General features: G+C 42.9%; 1 protein-coding gene across 2 annotated transcripts in view; it reads right to left on the bottom strand.

Annotated features, from left to right (window-relative positions):
• The window catches only part of ACVR1 (activin A receptor type 1), a 105,811-nt gene that overhangs the window by 8,612 nt on the left and 72,584 nt on the right, over nt 1-24,615 (bottom strand). For both annotated transcript variants that reach the window (XM_075000808.1, XM_075000809.1), the window contains exons 6-9: nt 23,272-23,418; nt 17,745-18,020; nt 13,275-13,472; nt 70-200 (exon numbers count right to left, since the gene is read on the bottom strand). In XM_075000808.1, coding sequence (XP_074856909.1) covers nt 70-200; nt 13,275-13,472; nt 17,745-18,020; nt 23,272-23,418 — 752 coding nt within the window. The remainder of the gene's footprint in view (nt 1-69; nt 201-13,274; nt 13,473-17,744; nt 18,021-23,271; nt 23,419-24,615) is intronic.

Here is a 24,615-nt window from a genome sequence, read left to right as displayed (position 1 = left end):
GATTTTTTAGGAAGAAGCAAAAGGTATGAACTGACATTTCAAGACATGACCTCTGATCTGCACACTTACTGGGTCTGAAAACCATCTGTTGGGAATGTTTGGCCTCTGCTGATCCACACAGACCACTTTTCTCATATCTTCAAAACTAGGGTCATTTGGAACCACATCATAGAATGGCGGTTTATAGTCTTCTACAATACCTAGAACAGACAAAGATTACATCACTGAGCTCCTGGGGTTCATAGACATCATCAGTAAGACATTTCTGCACTGAGGCCCTAGCTATAGGATTTAACCGCCTACAAGGTCCATACTAATAAATATCAAATAATTTCACATCTTCAGCGTTAATCAGTATAACACTTATGAGGTATGCATGGATGAGCCCATTTCACAATGAGTTTTCCCAGCACCACACAGTGAATGAGCGGTAGAGCTAGGAGAACTCAAAGTTTTGCAAGTGGGGAGGGGGAAGCACACCCCTATTTGGCTAAACCGTACTCCTTCCCAAAACTAAAAAAGGTTCAAGAATCTTTAAGACTCACAAATTTGTGGCAGGCAGCTGGCAGACGCAAGACATGAGCAAGTCATCAAAAAACCCTGCTTCTGACATGTTAAAGGCTATATCAAACAAAAGCAGTAATTTAGTCTAGGCAAGCAACCCAAAATGGTAAACTCAGTGGTAAACTATACTGCTACTAAAGGGTACTAGTTTTGTCTAAGCATTTCCTCCTGTGACGTATTTCACTCAGATTTTTCAACTGTTAAAAAGCCTTTTTGATCACTTGCGCTTGCATTATTCCCTCTTATGCCCCTGAGAATTCATTAACTCCTCTTGAGAGTCCGTGAGTTCATGACAAGAAATGGGAGTTTTGTTAGCAAAATGCTTAGAGAAAACATCAAAATCAGTATGTTGGCTCTGATTGATAAACAACTGGTTTTTATGATTCATGAGGGAGCTGAGATGCACTTAAATGTCTCTATAACCACACACAGATTGCTACCTCAAAATGAGCGTAGTTCTTTCCCAAAGACATACTATAAAGCAGGTGCCATAGGCTAAGTGAGTGGAGAGCACAAACTGTAAACTCAATTTCATTTTTACAAGCCTCAGGACTTGCTTGCTGCTGCTTAATAAAAGCCTCTGAACTCTGGCACTTGCTGCCCATATGTACGCACATGTAGAATACACAGAGACTGTCAAGGAGTCACTTGTCCCAGCCAAAACCATGGAAGAAACATATTTTATTGGACTGCCTTCTGGTGGTAATCTTTGTGTCTACAGAGCAACTAGACACCTGCAACTGACCCCTGCAAGGGGATCAGCAGAGGTCAGGTGGCACAGGACTTTTCACTGGAGCATATACATATTCAAATAAGAATCAGAGCGACACAGAACTACTCTGCAGGCCTGAAAACCAATCAACTGTCACCTATTTTTTCATAACCGCTCAAGAGGTGTTGCTCATACACATTCCCCTTTAAGTTAATTCTTGGCATACGTGAGCTTTTGCCTTGGCTGTATCATTCCCTTTAGCGCTGTGTTCGTGGACTGGGATATCAGGTGCTGCTGGCCTTACATTCTCATAGTCCTTCTTACAAAAACTCGGAGAGGGGCAGGACAACAGGTAATGGAAGGGACACGAGCATCACATCCTGAAGAGCATCGGTTAAGAAAAGGTAGCTAGCCATTCCCCTCCCCCACCCAAGCGTTCGCTCACATCAATTCCATTCCACATGATCGCAAGCAGCGTCGAGGGAGGTGGGCTCAGAGCTCAGTCCTTCAGCACTGCTCCACCAAAGCGTCTCTTGGGCTTGCTGCATAAGCACATATTGAGATGTGAATGTGTAGCAGATGACCAGGTAGTAAACCTCTTGGATTGGTACTTGTCACAAAAACTGCTGACCACACTTGTACTCTAGTCAAGTATGCCATCACGACTGCTAGCAAAGGCACCTTCACCAACTCACAGCAGTGGCAGATGCAGGCCGTGATCCAGAACAAAATCCTCTGAGCAGACGGTAGCCTCTCACTCTATATTGAGCAGTTGTATTCAACTACAGAATGGCTTCATTCTATGTAGAATGCCAGTGCCCTCCTGCCATCGAGGGTGTGTAGACTGCATTCCTTATTTGACGGCTGAGACTTTGGAAAGATGAGCGTGTGCACTGATCATTATGAAACTGGGAAATGACCTTGGGCAGAAACACTGAATGGTCACAACCGGACCTTACCCTTGAACGCCCAGAGGGCAGTGCTGAAGTACATGCCCAGACCTCAGACACCCCGCAGGCTGATGTTATTGCAACTAGGAACAAAGTCTTCCAGTAAATAAACAGGAGAGAGAAGGAAGCCAGAGGCCAGAAAGGGAGGCCCTGTGAACCTCAACAGTAGCAGATTCAGATCCCAGCAAGGGATGGATACACATGCCCCAGAAACTTGCAGTCATGTAATGAGCATGCCTTGGAATGGAGGCTGGAAAGACAAGATAGTAGCCAGGTGGCCCTTCATTGATAAAGGGCAAATCCTGGGAGTTTGATGTGCAGTGGATTATCCAGGATCTCTGCAGCAGGGCCTGCTTGGCCCAGATACGCTGTTCTAAGGCCCACCACATGAACCTTTTCCATTTGGCCTAGCCAAGTATGTCCTGTGGAAGTTTCCCGTTACCTAGCAGGACCCGCTGAACATGGCCCACGAGCACCGTTACATCTGCACTTAGCCATGCCACAGCGAAACGAGAAGTGCAGCACTGCCAGGTTCAGATGCAAAGGGCTACCATGGTGCTTTGACAACAGATCCAGCCAGAGGGGGGCAGCTGCAGCCGGGCTGCTACAGAACTAGCTCTGGCAAGACTTGCTTGATGTTCACAAGGATCCTGTGAATCAGCAGCACTGTCAGGAAGGCACACGTTGCTCCTGACCATGGAGCGAGGAGCACGTGATAGGGAGCCCCTGCCCATTCCCTGGATCAAACAGATCAGGTTGCATTTTCTGTTCTACCCAAGTTCCCAACTACTGGAAATTACACTGACAGCCTCCGGATGGAGCAATCACTCGTGGTGGGATGAGAATGAGCCAGTCATCAAAATACTGGAAAACCTGGAACCCTTGACGTTTCAGATAAAAGCAGCTACTGATGCCACACATTTTGTGAACACTCTTAGGGCAGACAAGGGGACAAATGGTAGCACCAAGAATTGAAAATAGTGTCCACCCACTATGAAACAGAGAAAGTGTCTGATCTTGGAATACAGACATTAAGCATCCTTCAGGTTCAGAGCAGCACACCCATCTCCCAGACCACGGAGGGGATGATGGAGACCAGGAAGACTATGTGCAACTTCAACTGTCTGAGACTAGTTGAGGAGAGGCAGGTCTGAAGCCCCCTTCTGCTTTCAGGATTAGGAATTATTGGTGAATAGAACCCTTCTCCTTTCACATCATGAAGGACCGCCTCCACCACCCACAAGCAAAGGGAGTTCTTGACTTCTTGAACAAGGAGTGAAGCAAGACAAGGAAGAGGAAGGGTGGGATGGGCAGCTGAAAATTTCAAGGAATGGTCTTAACATACTATGCTTGGCACCCGGCAGCCTGTGGTAACCCACAACCTGGCCAAATGGTAGGGATGAAGGTAGCTGAGGAAAGAACAAGGTGGATGCAGGAAACTGATGGGGCATAGCTCTTAAGCACACTTTTAACAGGAGCACTTCTGGCCTCTGGGATACTTTGCCAGGCTGCATGGGAGGAGGAAGAGAAGCAACAACTAAAGCGGTGGGCCAGATTGCTGCTCACTAGGCACATGCCCACCAGCCATGAGAGAGTGAGGGTTTTCCAATGCCAACAGTGAGGGTGAATTTGCAAGGCTGGTAGTCGGGCAAAGCTGCTGTGTGTGGGTTCCACAGCTGGCCCATCAGCCCAAGCCAAGTTACATGACAGCTCCTGGCCAGCAGGTGGCAGCTGATGATTGCAGACAGGCAACAGTTTGGTGTAAGTTAGGCATCATCTCTGTTGCACACCCACTGGCCCTTTACAAGCTCCTCCCTTGCTGCCCTGGCCCTGCTTTGCCCTGTCACCCCCATGTCCCACTGCTCCTCCATATCCCCTCCCCGCACACACACACACACACAGGGGCAGGTACCACTCCCATCACTGTGCAGAAAACCAGCCCCTGCTGGGAGTACTCAGCTGAACAACAGCCATGCTGGCAGGCCCCTTTCTTCCCCCACTGCCTCTGGTCCACCCTGCCGCAACGACGGGGGAAGCCTCTGAACCCTCAGTTAAGCTCTGAAATGGAGAAGGGGAAGGGATTTCGAGCCTGTTCTCGCCATGAACCTGCTAGGTCCACAGCACCCTCTTCACCCATCCTGATGCTGCTCTGTCACCTAGGCACCCTCCCTTGCTGAGCCACCTCTCTGGCTGGCTTGCTAAAGCTCTTTTAGTCCAGTTCCATGGGCCCTGGTGCACACCACATCACTAGATGTTAACTCCTTCTTTCCCCCACTGTAGCTGGGGGACAGGAGGCAGCCAGGTATGTCTATGGCCCTACCTAATTCATAGTCCATTTTGGTCAATTTCCACAGTCTTAGGAATATTTAAAAAAAAAAACACCCACAAATTTCATGACTTCAGATATTTAAATCATGAAAGTTTAATGGTGTTATTGTAGGAGTCCTGACTCCAAAAAGGAGCTGAGGGGAGCAGGTCAGAAGGTTATTGTGCGAGTGTGCAGGGGAACAGGGAGGGTTGGCAGTGTTGCTACCTTTACTTAAGTATGATGACACTACCATCAGAGCTGGACAGACAAGTGGCAGCTGGCTGGGAGCCTAGCTCAGAAGTGGTGGGCCCTTGGTCAGCAGCAGCTACACAGCTCTGAAGGCAGCTCAGAAGTAAGGGTGGCAATACTGAGGCACCCCTTGACAATAGCCTTGAAATCCCCAAGCAACTCAGTTAGGTCAGGACCCCCAATTTAAGAAATTCTGGTTTCCCCTGTGAATCTGTATAGAATAGGGTAAAAGCACACACAAGACCAAGTTACACAGCCTGACACACTTTTCATGGTCATGGACTTCCTATTTGGGAGAGAAGTCTCAATGTCTAGTTTTCTGTTTCATTTTGTGAAAGCATTCCATTTTACATCAGGATAAACAAGATTTTACCTTTCAGTAAATTCCTTTACAACAATTCATGACGCCATACTATTCAGCTACAGACAGACGTGTAAGATACAACAGATGCAGGGATGGAAAAAGAATATAGCTTATTTTAATCAAACTCAATCACAAAATTAGGTTTGATATGCACACAGAAGTACACATCCCATTGTCTGCAATGCTAAGTAACAGTAGCCCACATGTCACAAGCTATTAGTGAACAGGGGGGCTCTACAGTGTCACCTTGAAAAGGAGCTCACTTGCAGAAATGCTGAGCACCGTCCTATTGATTTTTTAAGCAAAATATTTATATTCTTCCCCACTCTCCCTACCCTCTAGTCTGGCCCTCCACTAAAAGGCTTAGCATAGGGTAATCAGTGAACACATTCCTATGCTCCTCTTAAGGACTTCCTATTTCTATACTTCAAGTACTGACAGGCATGAAATGTAAAACTAGCATTTTTTCCCCCCAGAGTTACAACAAACAATAAGTTTTACAACACATGAATGCAGAAATACAAAGCTGAGGTACACACTAGTGCCTAACTTTGGCAGGAAAAGGTGAGGATGGGCATTAATCTGTTTCTGAAGTTTGATCTAGATTTCAGCCTCATTTCTAAACCTCATTAAAGCCTCAACAGAAACCCTTACCATTACAAGTGCAAGGGATTTATTTTAAATTACTGTTTTCATTGGGACTGGTATTTATTGTTGGGTATATAAAAGGCATAATTAATTTTAAGCCATCATAGCTGGCTGTGTTACATCTAGGAGGAATGAGGTCTGGCCTGTATTCCAAAAGTTAAGTAAAAAATGTTTTAAACAACCACGCCAAGCTTCATGGATCCTGGGGGATCACTTAGCTCCACAACAACTGCTGAACTAGGTCAGCAAGCCACCATAACCTCTAGTCTGCATTATCGTAACAAAGCTGTCACTGTGAATTATGATATCCCAAAAGAAGCCTCGTAAATCAGAAAGAACCCTAACCGCCACCTTGCCGGTAACAGTTTAAGGATCCCTTTCATAACTTAGAAAAGGCTTCAATGTTCCCACATAGAAACCAGTAATAATTTACTTTTCCATAATTTAATCAATGATAAGCTTGTGTCCAAGATGCCATTTTTCATCTCATTACTCATTTCTCCAATGTCACCTTGTCACATAACCATTCTATAGCATATGTACAAAACGGGGTCTATGCAGTAAAGTAGTATCAGCCACATTTTGATTATGAAAATGGTAATATAGTCTAAATTCTTGGTCACAGCATATCATGATCAGTGCTGATGGTCAACAAAATTATATTAAAAATCAGTGAGATTGAGAAGTAACAAGAAGAGCTAGAGTCTCGGATAGAAGACTGTTGAGAACAGAAAACTAAGCAGGGAATCTATTCAAAAGCAAGGGAGTGATGCTGTATGAGGCAGTGAATGCAATACTGACTGACAGGCTTAATAAAGAATCAGTAATTAGAAGATGTCTTGCAGCATGTAGACACCTCACAGGGCCACACAAGCATACTTGAGAGGGGAAAAAACAAAACACAAAACTAATATTGTGTACCTCCCAAACAAGTCAACAACTGAAAGAGAAAGTCACAAAATAACGTCTCACCAAAACCGTCATTAGCAGATAGAGTAGGCTACTTAGTATTACAGGAGTTGACAGTTGATGAATTAGAATACTGCAATAGATTAATATTTACCACACTGATTAGACCATTAAGTCCACCATCCTGCCCATATTCTATGTACTGGAGGAAAGCAACAAATTCATAGCACACAGAGCAGATTAATAGCTCATGTAATGCCAAGTGTTAAGGTAGTCATTAAAATACAAGCATGTCTATATGCTGAGTAGGGGATGCAATTCCCTGCTCTAGGAAATATACTTCAGCAAGACATGGCTGCAGTAGTGCAAACTGCAGCATGAAATAGCTGCTATGTATGTGATGATCCGAGACCACAGCCACAAACTCAAGATGGCTGGCACTTCTTGCGGCTCTCACTGCCATATTTTAGGATGCTAGGCCAATAAGAGCTGGCGCAAGCATGACTCCTTCAACCGGCAAATCATACTCCCAGCTGAAAGTTCAGACTTATCCTATGTAAGGTGCTTTACAGACCTGCTACATCATTTCACTGACCACCTGATAGTGATTTTCACGGTTAATATGACAGGTGAATAAGAATCTCCTCCTTGGACTTTTATGTTAAAAGTGAGAGGAATTACTTATGGTGCAGTAAGTGGGGAAAAAGTGAAATACTTTCATATAGATCAACATTCTACTCATATTGGAAATACTATACACTAGGCAGAAAGTATTTTTCTCCAAATTAAAAACACTTTAAGTATTTAATATGACACAAAATCTACACAGTACTAATGTGACCAATTATGGCAGGTCAGAATTAAGATGGTAAGGAAGAGTTCAGAGACACTAATATTGCTTACTAGAACTGGCGGTTCTTTCCGATGTATGGTCTCCACCTGAATTCCATAATGGGTACACACGTGTCATGCATTTGAGTCCAGAGATTTATTTATTTATTTTAAATTGCAGTGTCCTTTGGCCCACACACAAACTGTAGATCTCATGCTCCCAAACAAGGGTATAAGAAGCAGAGCAGGTCAATTTCTGTTACCATAAATCCAATTACATCTGCAACAAAGGTGGATAGTAGAATGCAGATGAAGACTCCACATTTCAAAGAAGCCCCAGTTATAATAAATGCTGGTCCCTTTGGTTGTGTCTACACTACCTCGCTACGTCGAAGGGAGGATGGTAAGTAGGGTGTCAGGAGATTGTTAATGAAGTGTTGTGCTACATATGCAGCACTTCATTAAGCTGAGTCTCCCCCGCAGCAACTCCAAAGTGTTAAACTTTGAAGTGCCGGCTCACATGTAGCTCAGGACTTGAGCTCCCTTTACCAAAACGAAATAGCACTTGTCAGCCCTTCTAGGCGTGTGATAGAGGCCCCAAAGGACGCTGGGATATGCCAGACCAGTCTTACTGGTTTCAAGATAGCCTTGTTAACTGAAAGGGCCACCTTACTTGAGCCTGTCCAACAGGTGATGGTGAGAATCTTGGACTTCCTCCAAGAGATATATGAAGAGCACTAACCACTCACTGTGGCAAATCCTGGTATTGCTTACTATTATCTGGGGAGACAAGGGAAGGAAACCACCTTACCCAGGGAAGAGAAGGATATTACCATTGAAGCCATCCAGACCTGTGGTTCTAGGTCGACATCTTTCTCCATCTTACACACTTGATAGAACTACTTGTTGGAGCAAGGGGTAAGAGTGGAAAAAACCTCCCAGGTGGGTACTGAACATCTGGTACAAGGATCCCACGGTCGCTAATATGGCCAGGAAGAGGAGCCAACTGTCTGAAGGGAACCTCTCAGCATGGGGAACCATTAGTCCCTACCAAGACAGCATTCATGAAAGGTAATCACTATAATTCCTGCAATGCGTGTCTGGGCTTGGTTCTATTGGTCAGGAAGGAAGGGCCAGCTCATCAGGTCTCTCAAAATAAAAAACTGATCTTGCTGTAAAGACAGAGTTGTCAGTACTAGGGTAATCATGCCTGATATTTGCAAGAAAGACAGCACCTGGAACACCAAAGCAGCAGCATCTTCTGGTATAGTAAAGTTCCTCAGCAAGACTGGGCCAGAGAAAAGGGCAGACTGGGTGTGGGTGAGAAGGCTATCTGCAGGTGCTGTAGAGTTCTCCCTGCATCCCTTGAGCAGGGAGTGCTGATGGTTGGTACTAATGGAACCAGTACATACCTTGTCATGGTGTGTTCTTTGGCCAAATGCATTATCACTGTGGAGTCTGAAACTGCACTTGTGGAAGACTCTGGAGGACCAATGTGATTCCAGTACTGAAGCACAAGGACCAAAAGAATGGGAAGATCCTCAGTGGGGAGGGTAAGGTGCATAGGGAGAAGGGTTTTTACAGAAGTAGTTCCTCAGGGTCTGTGCTTAAGGGACTTGCTCAACCTTGACTGGATCAGGGAAGGAGTCTCTCTCAGGGACTGTCCTCAATAAGAATCTGTCCTTGTGCCCTTGAGAGTGTCCTTTACTCTTACGGGGGAATCCATGGAATGCCTCTCTCTTTGGACTTGAGCATGAGGTCTCTGCATCTAAGCACATGCTCAGTGGGGCCCTGTTCATTTAATGGGGCTGACATATATGGGGTCTTCCTGTCCCAAATCAGAAAGGGGCTTCAATGTCCTTCTCCATTAAGTGTTTTCTAAGGTGCAACTCAACAGCTTTGCATGTTCTTAATGGAAAGGAGTGACAAAATGCTGCACACAGCTGGGTCTCACCTAGACAGCAGGGGCAGCATTGGTGCTAGTCATTGACAGAAATCTTTAAGATACGAGATGCAGCATTTGAAGACGGAGAGTCTGGGCCTAGTCCCTGACTATGGAGGAGGGATTCCCCAGCCTGCAGAAAGACAAACCACACTAAAGCTATTCAACAACTACTGACCACCTTACTCACAAGTATTCTGGAGGGCTGAAGGACAACACTGGATTCCAGCTCAAACCAATGCAGTGATAAGGAAGAACTGTGAGGGTGTTGCCCCACACTGCTTCTTCTACCCTCTCCTCAGGAGCACAAAGTGATCCAATGTGCATGCCAAAGGGCACCGCTTGTTAAAATCTCCAGGCTCAGGAGCCTGGTGTGCATGTATACCCACACATGGAATATACAGTGGGACAAACTTCACAACTAGCTAAGTAGGTCCAAATCTAGTTGAAACAATATATTCATTTACAAATGGACATGAAAAGTTTAATTGTTCTATGGACTGACAGCTTTGGTGAGACAAATTATTGTGCAGTGTGTACATATACAGGCACCCCATTAAACTGCTAGTAGTTCTGTCAACTATAGTTATGAATGGCAGACAGTCATACTGAAGCATCCCTTTTGTTCTCACCTCACACATCAGTTTCCTTTGTGGTTTTGAGTAATGTTACCGTATACAGTTGGTTAAGCCACCCACATACAACAGACCTCTCACTAGGCCAAATGGTAATTAGGTTTTCATTCCGCAGTGCTCAGCATTTACAAAAATATATGCAATTTTAGATAAAGTTCAGAATCTAAATCACACAACAAGCTCATTGTTACAGATCAAATCTCAAGGCACTCAAGTGACAAACTGCAACCCTATGGCTTCCAAGTATTGAGAAATAGTCTGAAGCTTTTGGACTCCTTTAAAAAACACCAATGATACTAATTCTATATGTACACACAGAGGATCTGCTTACAACAATTTATTTTGCAACACTTTCACTTCTCTATTTCACCATGCTTTATAGCCACCTCGACTTCTTACCTGAGAGGACACATGCCTTACTTTTAAGGTAATTGTTCTCAATCTCTTCACCACTTTTGGCCACATATGCAGCTATGTTATGTGGGCTGCACCCACACATTACTCTCTCTCTCTCACACACACCCCCGCCCCATGTCTACCCTGCAGTGATCTGTCGACATGCAAGAACTGATCGAAAAAAGCAATCTGTTCTGTTGACAGAGTGGCTGGACTGCATGGCTCTCTCAACAGAATGACCAACTGGAAGCACAGCCTACAAGGCTGCCCGGTGACCCAGAAGCCCTGTCTGTTGACAGGGCCCCCCAGTGCGTCCACACAGCTTTTCTGCCAACAGAGTACGTCAAGAAAGGTGTTCTGCCTTGCATGGGAGAGGCAGAAAGCTGTCAACAAGAGTGCTAAGTTTTGTCAGTAGTATGTCAGATGCATTTTTAGTGGGGATGCCCCATGGGATTGGTTGACAAAATGCCTGTTTTGTAAACACAAACACCCCTCTACCGTAGACATAGCTTACCTGCATGGCACTGAGGGTGTCACATATTGCAGCTGTAGCTGACTGGGTCGTAAACAATGTGAGGTGAAGTTTGAGAAACACTGCCCTAGAACTACAGCCACACCACCTCATGGCTTGAAAGCCCATCAGGCTGCTGAAACAAAAAGCAATTCCTGCTCTATACAGTTGAACTCAGAGCTATTAAAATGTCAGGAATGGAGGGTGTTTGTAATTCTGAAGTTATCTTAATTTCAAAGAAAACAAGGTTCAGCTGTAAACTTCTGAAAGAACACTGACAAAGATTTGAAACTTTCCTGCGCAAAAGAAAAATGCTGTTTTCTGTTTATAGTTAATGTTTAATAGTACAGTACAGTACACATGCTTCTCTATCCCCTACCTCCACCCCAGGGTGCTGGCGGGCTGCCTGTTTCTGGTTACATTGATGCGTGTGCCTGACTGGTCAGTTTTTAGTTCTGGTGTTTGTAACTGGAGGTTCTACTGTATATCACCTTTCCTAGGAGGTTCAGAAAGACCATGGTCCATATTCAGACAGCCACAGTGTTACTTCCACTACAGTCGTCAACAGAGTCACACTCACTTCCGCAAGAGAATATTTGTTTATAATGGGCTTCTAGATGTTTTTTCTGCCCTCAAAGAAGTGTTCATGTTAGAACTCTGAATTGAGTTGTTCAAGTGCCAAGATACAGATCTTACGGAGATAATCTGCCTACTCTGCACATTATGCTGAGCATCATCTTGGACTGGAGAGCATTGCTTTGGGAAACAATCACTGTCTATAGGTAGCATGGTCACTGTTAGGCAGGAGTTGCTGTGAAAGGCAACCTAATTATTATAAGACATGACTAACATTTTTGCTTTTAATGCTACTACTTCCAATCTACTCCACTGGACAAGTCTTCACGAGGACAAAAGTTGTGCTCTTATTTTGTGTTAGCTAACATATGGTAAAATACAAGTAGAATCAAGGTAATTTTTTTTAGTTTTCATACTCACTAACAGGTTGAGACAGATTATATTGTAATTCAGGGTTTATGTTGACCTGCCTACAGATATGAAAACTACATGCTGCCTCATCTTCACTGGAATTTTACCTGTTACCACGTGTGACCATAACTGCACATGACTTTTAGTTCTAGTGAAGGTAAAGCCATTGAAATCAACAGAATTCCAACTGACTTCACTAGGAAACAGATCAGGTCCAAAGCAAATCAATATACACTTATATCAATACACAAATTGTAAGGTGTTGAGAGCTGAACCTATCATGGGAAATGAACTTCATCCACAATGTTCCTGCTATTTTCCCCATGTGAATTTTGAACCCTCTTTTAAAGGATACATAAATTTCTGCTACTGCTGCCAATTCAGTAGGATACTTAATCATATCACTATTTCAAATGTTCCTTATCTGGCTTGGTGGTTAATGCCAAAAACATTCTCCCCATTCCCCAGCAGATGCCTCCCAAATGCTCCTAGTCTCTTCTGACCAGAGAAGCAAGACCTGATTCAGTATTTGTACTTCAGAGTCCTGCAACATAGGCCCTCTGTTTAGTCAGTAGGAATCTAAGGTAGGTACAGTGTCCTACTCTAAAGAATCCTCCAAGTTGCTGTCTAGGGTATGAGTCCTCCTAACAATGCACTAGTGCACACTGCAGAAGAGAATTTCACTGTGAATTCTGTTCTGCCAAAATGGTACTTTGAACAGGTATTTCTTTAACAGTGCAAATACGTTTCATTTGATAACCAGTAGGCATGCCCTGGAACTCTCATCAACTCCCTCCTCTATATATTTGCCAAGGGTTCCCTAAAAGTTCTCACTTACAAATGCCTAAAGCAACTAAACATGTTCGAATGTGCTCCAGGATAGGGAGCATAGCAAAGTTATCTCCTAAGGAGACCTCTCAGCATTAAACACTACAGTACAGTAATTCAAAATCATAAATAGCCCATCTTCAATCTGGAATTCAGCAAGAGTCTCCTTTCACCTTATACCATCCAAAGTTGGCAAAAGCACTTGGTATGTCAGATATGACTAGCTCACAAGTCCTTCAAAGCAGGTGAGAGTTCAGCCGAAGCAGCTAGAGTACAAACCCTTCTGAGGTATTGTATTTTCACATTGCCCACTTAATTCAACATCACGTGTACACTAGAACAGCAGATGCTTTTCCACTGGATTGCTGCTTCGATACCTCTCTTGAAAAAGCAGAGATATGAGTCCTTAAAAAAAAACAAACACAACCTCAAATACTCACCATTGCTAACCATGCGTCTAGCTACCTCCCAGAGGACTAGTCCAAAAGCCCAGATGTCAACCCTTTTATAAGAGTCAAAGCAGTCCACTTGGATGGTTTCATCTAAGACTTCTGGGGCCATGTAGCGCTTGGTACCCACACGAGGGTTGTTCCCCACATCCAACTGATTAGTGCTTTGGGAATGCATAACTGCAAGACCTGAAACAAAAAAGCAGAGTTGCTGCAAAATGATTCTTGAAACGATAGTAACACATGCCGTTACAGACTTGAACTGTGTACAAAAGTTGGCACGCATTCCAAGGACCACTGAGGTTTCTTGAAAACAAGAGCAGACAGGGTTCAATTGTTCAAAGAGCAGCTTGTCACCCAAAATGGCTGCCAAATATCAAACACACCCAATGTGGCCACAGACTTAGACCAACTATCTTTTACAAGATTACTATTAAACATGTGTATTGCACTGCTATAAAATTTGATCATTCCAGGGATTGTTTGCCAGCCACTGGATGTCAGTGTTACTCTCCACACATGGAATCAAAAGAACATGATTGTAGCGTGAGCTCAAGTGTATTCATGGAGCTTTTGGGTAAGTGGATGCATCCAAAGTATGGGGGAAGAGGGCTCTTTTGCAGACAGAGTAAAAAAGACACCGCATAACCAATATGTAAACTGGAGTAAAAAAAATAAAGCTGAAAAACAGCACCACAGACGTAGGTCAGAAAATAAATATCATCAGACAGCCCTCACATGAGTCAATCTAAACCACTCAACCTGGTTTACGCCGATCTCAAAACATTTAAGTAAAGAACATTATGTGAAAGGCTAAATTAAAGTAAATTTGGAAACACACAAAAGGACCCATTTTACCACAGTAAACAGGCAGTCATTCCAAAGTAAACAACAACAGGTGCAGGACGCTACTAACCAATAAAACAAGGCAGACTCTTCTTGACTCCCTTACTGAATTCTATAAGAGCAACATCTACTACTTTAATACAATCTTATTTAGGACAATTTAATAATCTTCCACAAGTCTGCAGTTAAAGTGTTAAGCCACAAGATTAATACATTGCTGAATCATCCTGCATAATATGGTCTCCTTTACTCAGGAACAAGGTTTTGGAAAAAAAAAAACATTTTTCTGGAGTTTAAGTGTACTTCAAACAAAACTTGTGTTGCTACAAGAAACTGCACAAAAACTAGAAATGTGCAGTCTATTAACCCCTTCACTGATAAGGAAGATATTATACCAAATTTGCTCACCAGCTGAAGGCACTTCCAATCCCTAAGTACACATTGCCCCCTTTCAGATAGGGAAGGTAAATTTTACAGAGCAATTTCCCTAGCAAACTTTGAACACCTCAGCACTTTGCTGATTATGATCATAGCGCTGGATCCAAATTCCATCATTTTGGACAAAATTCAAGTTTCTCCGGATAAGATTCAGTAAAATGAGAGGTCAGGGGCTTAACAAAACTCACGTTAGCATTTGTCTGTATTACAAAATGAAGTGTTGCAACCAGATGTTCAGTACAATGGCCTCTGTACCATAGATGTAATTTAGGAGATCAGATGTTCCACTGTTTTAAGCCTGTTTGCCTTCCACTTCAGGAAACCTCGGTGCAATTTTGAGCTAGGGAACTCAAGCATTACACAAGGTATCAATTCCTGCAGACTATCAATTTTGACAGAAGACATTTAGGGGATGAGGGGAAGAGTTGAAAATGACGAAGCTTCTTAGTTTTGGGCCACAAAAGAAATTTTACTTCACTGGCTAGATCACTAATGGCTTGCAGGCTGCTATTCTAAGCACTGAGGCAGTTATAACCAACTCAAGCAATTTTCTTAACATCTCCCATCCTTATAAAGGTCAGTATTTGTTTCAGGAAACCAACATTTGCTGCATTATTAGTTTTCTCCTCTGTTCTACAAAGCTATTGTAATAGATATGTGGTGTACATGGGATTACTTCTGCAGTTGTCCCAAATTAAACTACAGTTTTCCTATATCCAACAACTCAAATACAGACAGACACTCATTAAAGTGAAGGTACTAAATATTCTGGGGGTTCCTTATTAAAAGAGGTACTAGCTATTTGGAAAGCATGAGACTTTTTGCCACAACTGGGGGCGGGGCAGGGAACAAAACAAAACAAGCAGTAACCCCACAAGCCAGGTATTTTGCTACTTAGTTGCAAAATGTTGAAAGCTTTGATTTCAGACTTATCACAACCACCCCGAACCCTGTACCATGGGCTCCTGCTCCCCCACGGGTGGGCAATGGGCAGGCTGCAATACAATAGTACCTGTTACTTTCACCCCTGAATGCAATGCGTAACCACATGTCTCTAGACATCGTAAGATACGCTGCACTACAATTACATCTACACATACTGCTGCTAAAAAGCTAGGCACAGAAAGACAACTCTCTTTCTGATGAATGAAGAGCAATGAAAAGGAAAAAAAAAATCAAGATCTAAAGAGAATGAAGAGAGGGCATGGGCAGGACTCAATACATCCTGAAGAGGGAACAGCTGCTTTGTTTAATCCCCATTAGGGCTAACAAAGGAAGAACAATGCTCTACAAATAGATGGCCAAGATTTTCATATAGAAAAAAGATCACTTGTTTCACCACTGTCAAAGTCAGAATGGCAGCAGATACTTCTGTTCTGTTTAACACACATACCCTCCGCTATGCTATTAAGGTCTCCAGGTTGCTAAAAGGTTTCATTTCAGTTCCATGGTGGACTCAATAGTGAAACAAATGCTGCCCCCCTCTGGTGATAATTAGGCATTGGCTTAAAAATGAACTTAACAAAATTTTAAAAATGTGTATTGCTCATATCATCCACTAAAACATCCATTTCCTATTTGAGATTCCCTCTATGAATTTGGAGAAGCTGCCCCTCAGCACAGATCCAACTAGCTAAATGCACCTGCATTTATGTTGGACACCATTTATGCACATGATAAAAATCAGATCCCAGTGTGTGTCACAGATTAATACAATCCACTGAGGTTAATGGGAATTATGCACTAAAACCCAAGAAGCAAGTCACCCAGTATTTCTAATCCAGTCAATTCTTCCCTCTTGTTCAACATGGCACATTAAGAAGACTACTATATCCTTTGTTATTTCTCTTAGCACAGACAGCAAATGGATCCAGACAATGCATTGCACATTAACGAGTCACGTTGCTTTAACCACCCCACTGCATCCTGCTGGCATAGAAATTGCAATTTACTTTAAACTAATCCAAGTAACAAAATCTTGATTGCAATCTCATTGCAGTCAGTGGCAAATGCCTCAGCAAATTAAGTGAACACTGGGTCAGGCCTACAGGTGCCAGGGAGTAACAGATTACATTTTTGCAATAAGCTTTACGGGGGGGAAAAATAACTTAGTAGATTTTAAGATTTAAGTAAAAAACTTCTGGAATAGTAAGTGCATTATTTGTAGATCATTTCCAGTATGAGCCCAATGCAACCATGCCACAATGATGCCATCAGAGTTGGATCAAGCCCTAAGTCCCCCCACCTTTTGAAAATGAATGGGAAAAATGTATTTATTTAAAATTTTAACGAAAAGGTATTGGGTCCTAAATCCCACCCATAAAGCATCTAAAATGCTGTTCATTAGACAATATTGAAACCAAAGCGTTCTTCACTGACAACGCAGCCTTACCAGAAAATGATCCAAAATGTAGAACTCCATCTAAATCTCTCGAAAATATGACCTGATATCAGGTTTAGTCAGCTGGAACAACAGGATAGTATCTTGTGCGCCCTCTAGTGGCCACCTTAACTTCCAAAAAAGCTCCAAGTATCAGAAGTAGCCATATTTGTCTGTATCTTCAAAAACAGCAAGAAGTTCTGTGGCACCTTACAGACTAACAGATATTTTGAAGCATAAGCTTCCATGGGCAAAGACCTGCTTTGCCAGATGAAGTGGGTCTTCGCCCCTGTAAGCTTATGCTCCGAAAGATCTGTTAATCAACAAAGCTGCAGATAACTTGAAGCACCTTAAAATTCGTTTACCATACTCAATTACTTCCAGAATATGCAATTTGTATTACAGTAAACTTTCATACCCGACATTCTATTACCTGGAATGCTCAAACAACCGGCATTTTAACCATAACTAAATTTTAGTTACATTTTCTGTAACTAAAGCATAATGTAAGTTAATACAAATATAGCAAATACAGTATATGTTTACAGTGTACAATAGTACTGTTGCGGGTAAGTAAACTACTCTGAATACATTTTCATCTGTTAGTTGATAAGCTACCACAGGACTTATTGTTTTTGCATACATTTGTTTCTTAATGTCGAATCTTGTTTTCCCTTTAGTGTTCTGCATTGCGAGGTACACCTCTCTCGATTATCCAGAATATTTGAGTATCTGGCAACCTCCCATTTCCAGGGCTGCCGGATACGAATGAGTTTACTATATTACGTGAAACTCACCTAAATCTGCTATGCAACACTGCCCATTTTTCTTAACAAGGATATTTTTGCTCTTCAAGTCCCGATGGGAAATGGCAGGCTTCCCCTGGGTCCCAAATATCTCTATGTGCAAGTGTGCAAGGCCACTGGCTATGGACAGGACTATTCGTAGGCAGCTGACAGTGTCCAGTGTAGTGAGCTGCAGATAGTCGTACAGGGATCCCATTTCGTGATAGTGTGTAATTAACCACAACTGGGTGCTGGAGTTTCTAGACGTCATATCTGATGCAATAAAACCTGAAAGAAGACAAGCAAACAGACATAATTAGATTAGAGATCTCAAATCTACATCAAGAGGTACAATGTCACCTAAAATTTCCTCATCCTCTAAAATTGAGTTGAAATAATCCTACTTGTGAATGACCACCGTGGAGATGAATGAGATGAAGGAATGGTTGCAAAAATATTCATAAAACGGAATTCCAATTTATTCACAAAAAAGCAAGACAATGACCAGATAAAACTGCAAGTTAATGTGTCAAAACCAAACAAGCTTTTGAATCCCCACAGTTTAAAATTTAGGTTTAACACTATTTGAAGTTGTTAGCAAATAGCTTAATTCCTACTGAATACTGATTTATTTTAAGTGTTTGGTTCTAGTTTTGATTCCAAATAATTAGAATTCAGTATTTCTCTTCTCCTATAAACAAAACCAAGACATTATACAGCAGATTTCAAGTTAAGTGAATACCAATAGCTCTAACGACCATGAACCTAATTAAACTGTAATACATGACTACCACATATGCCCACCCACCCACCCACAGGTGGGCCCAGTGGTGCCAGGGGCACCCTCTGAAGGAGCCCTAGCCCCAGGGGCTATAGTGAGGAATATTAGCTAGTGGTTCTCAACCTTTCTGAAATATTGTACCACTTTGAGGAGCCACTTGTCTTAGGTACCCTCAGGTTTTACTGCACTTAGGAACTATTTGTTTTTACAAAAGCAAAAATACAAAAAAGCATTATAGCACACTATTGTTGAAAAATTGCTTAACATCAGTGAAATGCAATATAAATATACCATACGTTGAAAGACAAGTGCACACAGCAGTATAAACAAGTAACTTTAGGAAAGTTTAGTGTGTACTGATTTTCCTAGAGTTTTTATGTAACCTGTTGTAAAACTAAGCAAGTATCTAGATGAACTCATGTACCCATTCTATACTCTACTCATGGTTGAGAACCCTGGCTTTAGATTATGTCTATGTTACAGATATTAGATGGTACAGCTGTACCTCTTCCCACGTGGTCCCTGTTGAGACTTATGTCAGTCGGGGTGGATAAAAATTGATGATTTAAAAACAAAACCAAGCAAATATATCAGGAAATGCCACACAGAATATTTAAGAGAAGTGGCAGTGAAATATAACACTTCAAGAACAAAAATTAAACAATCACTTCTGCAATTTTGTAGAGACAACTTCGGGAAATGTGGCAAAGACAAGACAATACTCAGAAGAAACAATGGAAGGCTGTGCCTTAACACTATGCCATTATTTAAGGCATCTTTCAGCTCCAGTGTGGGGAAACCAACAGCCTGCAGCTTGTCTAGATCCATCCCACAAGGCTTGGGGCTAATCCACACCCCACACCCCCCCGAACCCCTGAGGCTGGAGCGCCAATGGGAATCTTTTATTCTGCTTCTCAGCTGGGGACGTCGGGGTGGGCGGGGGGAGGCTGGAGGGAATCTTTCAAGGGGAAGAGGTTGCTTCTCACTCGTGTGGCTCCTGACTAGTTTTCCCTGTGCATCAATGGCCCCAACCCAAAAAAAGGTTCCCCATGATCGTAGCCAAAAACTTATGCGTCTTGTCTGGGTGTAAAAGAAAAATGCTGATGTGTGCGTGCGCGCGCGCGCGCGCACACGCACGCACACACGCACGCACACACACTCCCATAACAGCCATTTTGTTTCCGTCTCGCAGAAGAAACCAAACTAACTCTCCCTCAAGATGTTCAAAGGAAATGTGCAGTTAATTGTTTTGAACAATTTATAAAGAACTAGCCTATAATCATAGCTTTGTAAACAAAACTGTGATAGAGGGATGGATCTCATCCAGCTTATTTAACACCAAATTAAAGAGGAATGTGAGGATATGCTCAGTATACCAAAGTCTCTACCTGTAGCCTTAAAACTTCAGAGAAACTACTGCAGCACTGCTGATGCTGTTAAATTTGGGAGGCACTTCGAGACATTGAAAAAGATACCTCAGCAGAAAGTTAAACTGCAGACAATAAAAAAAGCAAATGAATTGAGCACTAAGTCCACTTCATTTTCTTGCGAACATTCTTGACCCCAGAGACAAAACGTAAATGCTCAGTCTCTGAAGATGCTGCTACCATAGCCTGGGCATCTCAAAATCACTTCTCAGTTACGCCAGTCAAATGTCAGGGTTGGAGCGAAGCCGTTCATCTGGTACACTTTTGCTGATGAATGCTCTAACATTCACATCCCTAAATCATCAGGCTCTCGGCAGCTGCTTCAGCTGCCAAGAGCCAGGAAAGTTTCCCCATCCTCTCCATGGCGGGGAGCCAGCTCCACACCACTCAGAGGAGTGTGAACCTGAGATACGTGAAACTCAAGCATGCACATCTCAGGGTTCTGGGATGCAGTTGCCATAATAAATTGCTGAGCAACTGCTGGTCTAACCAGATCTCCATATTACAAGCACATAGTGCCCAGGGTACATCTCAGATGAGTTCAAGGGAGCCACTATCTTTCAGATATTTCCTTCAAGCCAAGATGCTCTAACCCAAATCCGCGCAAAACGTGGACATAAGAAGCTGGTTGTTTGCCAAGTGGAATTTAGCAAGACCCAGTCCTACATCTTTACTCAGATGATCCCTCGCTCCCTCACCCTCCTTCCAAAAAAAAAAAAATATCCCAGCACTGGACAACTCCACTACAGTGCACGTCACTGGTGGAGCAAGATGGAAAGACAGCTATTAACTATGTCAGCATTTCTTGATCACTTCTGGAATGTCAATTGAGAACAATCTCTTTGGTTAGCCAAGAACAGCCTTCTCCCCTACCCTTCCACACACAACACTCCCGCCCCATCCTCCTATCCCAAAATTGACCCAAGGTCATTTCACTTGTGGGAGGGAGCTGCTATTGTATCTACTGTACAGTCTATACACTAATGACCTGAAAAGCTTCGGTCAAGAAGCAATAGAAATGTATTTCCAAGTGAATAGAAACAGGCTGTTTCTTTTGAAGGAGAGCCCACAGGGATAAACTGCAGGACACACCCAAATAAAACAAAATACTTTCCCATTCCTTACACAAACACACACCCTTTCTCCCTTTAGAAGTCTGAATTCTTGTAAAGTGGGCATTATTTGACCTTGTGCCTAAAAAATAAATCCAAGAAATAGCCAGCAAATTTCAGAGTCAAACAGAGGAACACTGGGACAGGAAAATATTTCAGCCAACTCAGTATATCCTCAGGAAGAGAGTTGTTCAAGAATTCATATTTTTGGAGGCCACAATATTATTTTTGTAACCACAAAGGAAACTGTTTCAGGAAACATTTGACAAGCATCTTGGATGCTGATCCATGGAGCCAAAGGGGCATTCTCTAACAGGAAACAAACAAAGCCTTCATAAAACACCTTAACGTGAGACAGGGTATCGGTAAGGTTTTTTTTTTTAAAAAAAAAAAAAAAAAAAAAAAAAAAATTACTAAGCAGTAAACAGACTGCTGCTTTTCATTTTCACAAATGCCAGTGAACAGCTGAGACCAGGAAAGAAAAGTGCTACCCAAACTTACAAACTGCAGTATAACACATGCAAACAAGAGAAAGTTAAAGATAAAGGATTTTCTCAGGCTTTTAACTCCAGAGTGCTGCAACAGGTATAGCTGACAGGGAGAAAAGTGATACGGGGCCCAGTACTCCATGTTAGGGAAGAATGGGTACATATTTACAGGGGCGGAAATGGGCTATTTCATAGAGGACAGCTTTAAAGTCTGACTTTAAAGCAGATTTCTTAACTTGATGCAAACATAATACCTCCACAGAAAAAAAAATAAAAGAGCATGAAAGGAAAAATTAACTCAGAGATCACACGCTCTGTTTCACAGCAATGAATATAAGGTTTGTGCCAAAACTAGAACCAGCAAGACAGAAGTTCCTCCAACAAACATGGAGGGAAGATAGCAGAAAAATCAGCAAGGAAATGGAAGTGAAGCTGAATGGCATGTAGCCTAGTTGCATCCATAACTCTAAAGCCTGTGAAGTTTTAGCATGTTTGGTGAGGTGAAGATAAGAACATCATCTGTACGTGAGCAAAGAGAAATAAAACTAAACTGTCTATTCACAATCATCTTCATTATCTGGTACACTTATCTTACAATACCATGATGAAGTTACGCCAGCTCATGATCTCCTCCTGCATTAGTGCAAGCTCTTGAAATATCTTGTGTTGCTGACTCTAGAGTTTTTAAGCTTAGGAAATGTTATATTCTAACTGTACAAGGGATTTAAAACTTAAGGTATATTTAAGAACTGGTCAGTCCCAATTACTTAATCCCTACAGACATATTTTAACCAGATGCCAAGAAAATATGTTTCCTAACATTTGGATCTATACCTTTGTATAGGTTGAACCTCTCTAGTCTGGCACACTTTCATCCAGCAACAGTAAGCCACCATGATTTTAATTAGCCTGATGACTACTTATCGTGGGTGTGGCCAAGTTTCCTGTGGTCCCTTAAAGTTTGTTCATAGACACCAGTCCTGGCTCTCAGTGTTCTGTGCTGTTATTTCACTGTAATTTACCCCGATGCCTTCTAAGAGGCCAGTAAGCAGAAGTAGTGTTGGTAATGCTGATCTCCTGTAGTTCAGCAAATTCTCTTTCGGCACCAGTTAGGTCCCAAGGTTGCTGGACTAGAGAGGTTCATCCTCTAGTAACATCCTTTTCTCCTCACACAAACCCATTTTTATCTCCTCTATGAAGTCAAAAAGGAGTCCTAATCTAATCTAATAAGCACATGTAAACATGCAACAATAAGAACAAACTGAGTTTCCCCTCTATTTTCCATCCCCATCACACCTATGTAAATTAAAACATTGGGCCTGGATGCAATACAACTCTGCCCCCTATACCTTGGGCAGCTAGCTATCACCCAACTCCAAATTGTCTGGTCCTCCCCTTTGGTCACACTGCAATGTGACCACAAAGGCTGAGGGAGTACTACAGCCCTAGATTGCACACCTGCAGCAATCAGGTGATAGCCACAATCACGTGCTTCTTACTAGCTTGTTTTTTCATTAAGGCAGTGACTCGGACTTTGAAAATCTCTTCCGTAATGGGCCTCTGATTCCAAGACTCAGCCTAAAAATCATTCCTTTATTCCCATAAGTGGACCTCCTATCCATTTTCCCCAAACACATGTACCAAACCCTGGATACCAAGGGACACTTAGAAAATTGACTCTATTCCCTGGTTTCCCTGCTTCTATATAATGGGTGCAATTGTTCTACTTACCTAAAATATTTTCATGGCGTAGTAACACAGTGTTGTACAATTCAGTTTCCCTGAACCAGGATTTTTCATCCCGTGAAGAGAAGATTTTCACTGCAACGTTTTCTCCTTGCCACTGACCCCGCCAGACTTCTCCGTATCGGCCTTTTCCTGACAAAAAGCAAACAGGTGATTTTGACCAAACCACTTTATTAGTGTTAATAAAATGCAAGTTAACATAAACTGATCTCATGTCAATCCAGGCTAAATAAAGCCACTTTGAAAGGTGACAGGCATACTGCATGCAGCTCCTTGCCCCAGCCTGAAATGCTACTTTAACAAATTAAATGCACAATACAATGACTGCACACCAGCTCTTGCCTCCACTCTGTCAGCCATGACTGCTGCAGTTGTCTCTAGTCCATTTCTGTCAGTCACTCAGCTGCCAGGAAGCTGCTCCATGGGGCATCTGCCTGCGGGGAAGCTACACCACCATCTCCGCCAGGAGGCTTCACAGCCCCTGTTCTTGCCATTGTTCCCCCTCATCTCTGGTGCCTCCCCATTGGGAGGCTGCAGAACCCCCTTCCCCAGTTCCTACCATGTAGCTCTGACATTGGACGTCCCCAGAGCCCTGTGTCCCCTACGTGAGAGGACAGAGACAGAGAGCGTGTGTGTGTGCGCGTGTGTGTGTGCGCACGCGCGCAAGTGTGCGCATTTCCCTCTACTACTTCTCTGGGCACCCCACAGTGCCCATCCTTCTGTTTAACCCACTTCTCAGGCTTGACTAATTTCCACATACTGACACCCTTAATCCCTACACCAAGGCCACTTCCCTTAATGCCAGGTTGCAGCCCTCTCACAGGAAGGCTGTATATACCTAGTTCAGATGAGACGATCCAAGTCACAGCACTACTACATTGGGACCTCTTCCCCAGAGACCTCTTCCACTCCGTTCCCAAAGAATTCCAGTCTTGTCACGTGGATTTCTTTGTCAACTTTTACATAGGCAACCACAAAGAACAAGCACTCTCATAGCATCTTAAAGACTAACAGAATTATTTATTAGGTAATGACACTCCACTGGCTTCCTCTGCTCCCTCACAGCCATCGCCAAGGGAGCACAACACATCACTTCTGTTTGCTAGGGGCGGGAGGGAAGAGATGACACACAAAAATTTTGCTCACTCCTGCAATAGCGATGACCACCAGTAACAAAAGTCCCTTAACAGCCCAAGCTAGAATGCTGGCTGTGGCTAGCTTTAGGTGTTGGGGTCAGCTGGGTATACAATCTGCAAACTGAAAACAGAGCATGTGGTGCACCCACACTGTGGGGGACTGTTCATTAGATTTATTTTGCTTACAGCATTA

Source organism: Carettochelys insculpta, chromosome 8 (assembly GCF_033958435.1).
Source record: "Carettochelys insculpta isolate YL-2023 chromosome 8, ASM3395843v1, whole genome shotgun sequence".
In the NCBI taxonomy this organism is placed as follows: domain Eukaryota; kingdom Metazoa; phylum Chordata; order Testudines; family Carettochelyidae; genus Carettochelys; species Carettochelys insculpta.
The sequence above is the reverse complement of the archived record's forward strand: the minus strand, read 5'-3'. Positions and strand labels throughout refer to the sequence as shown.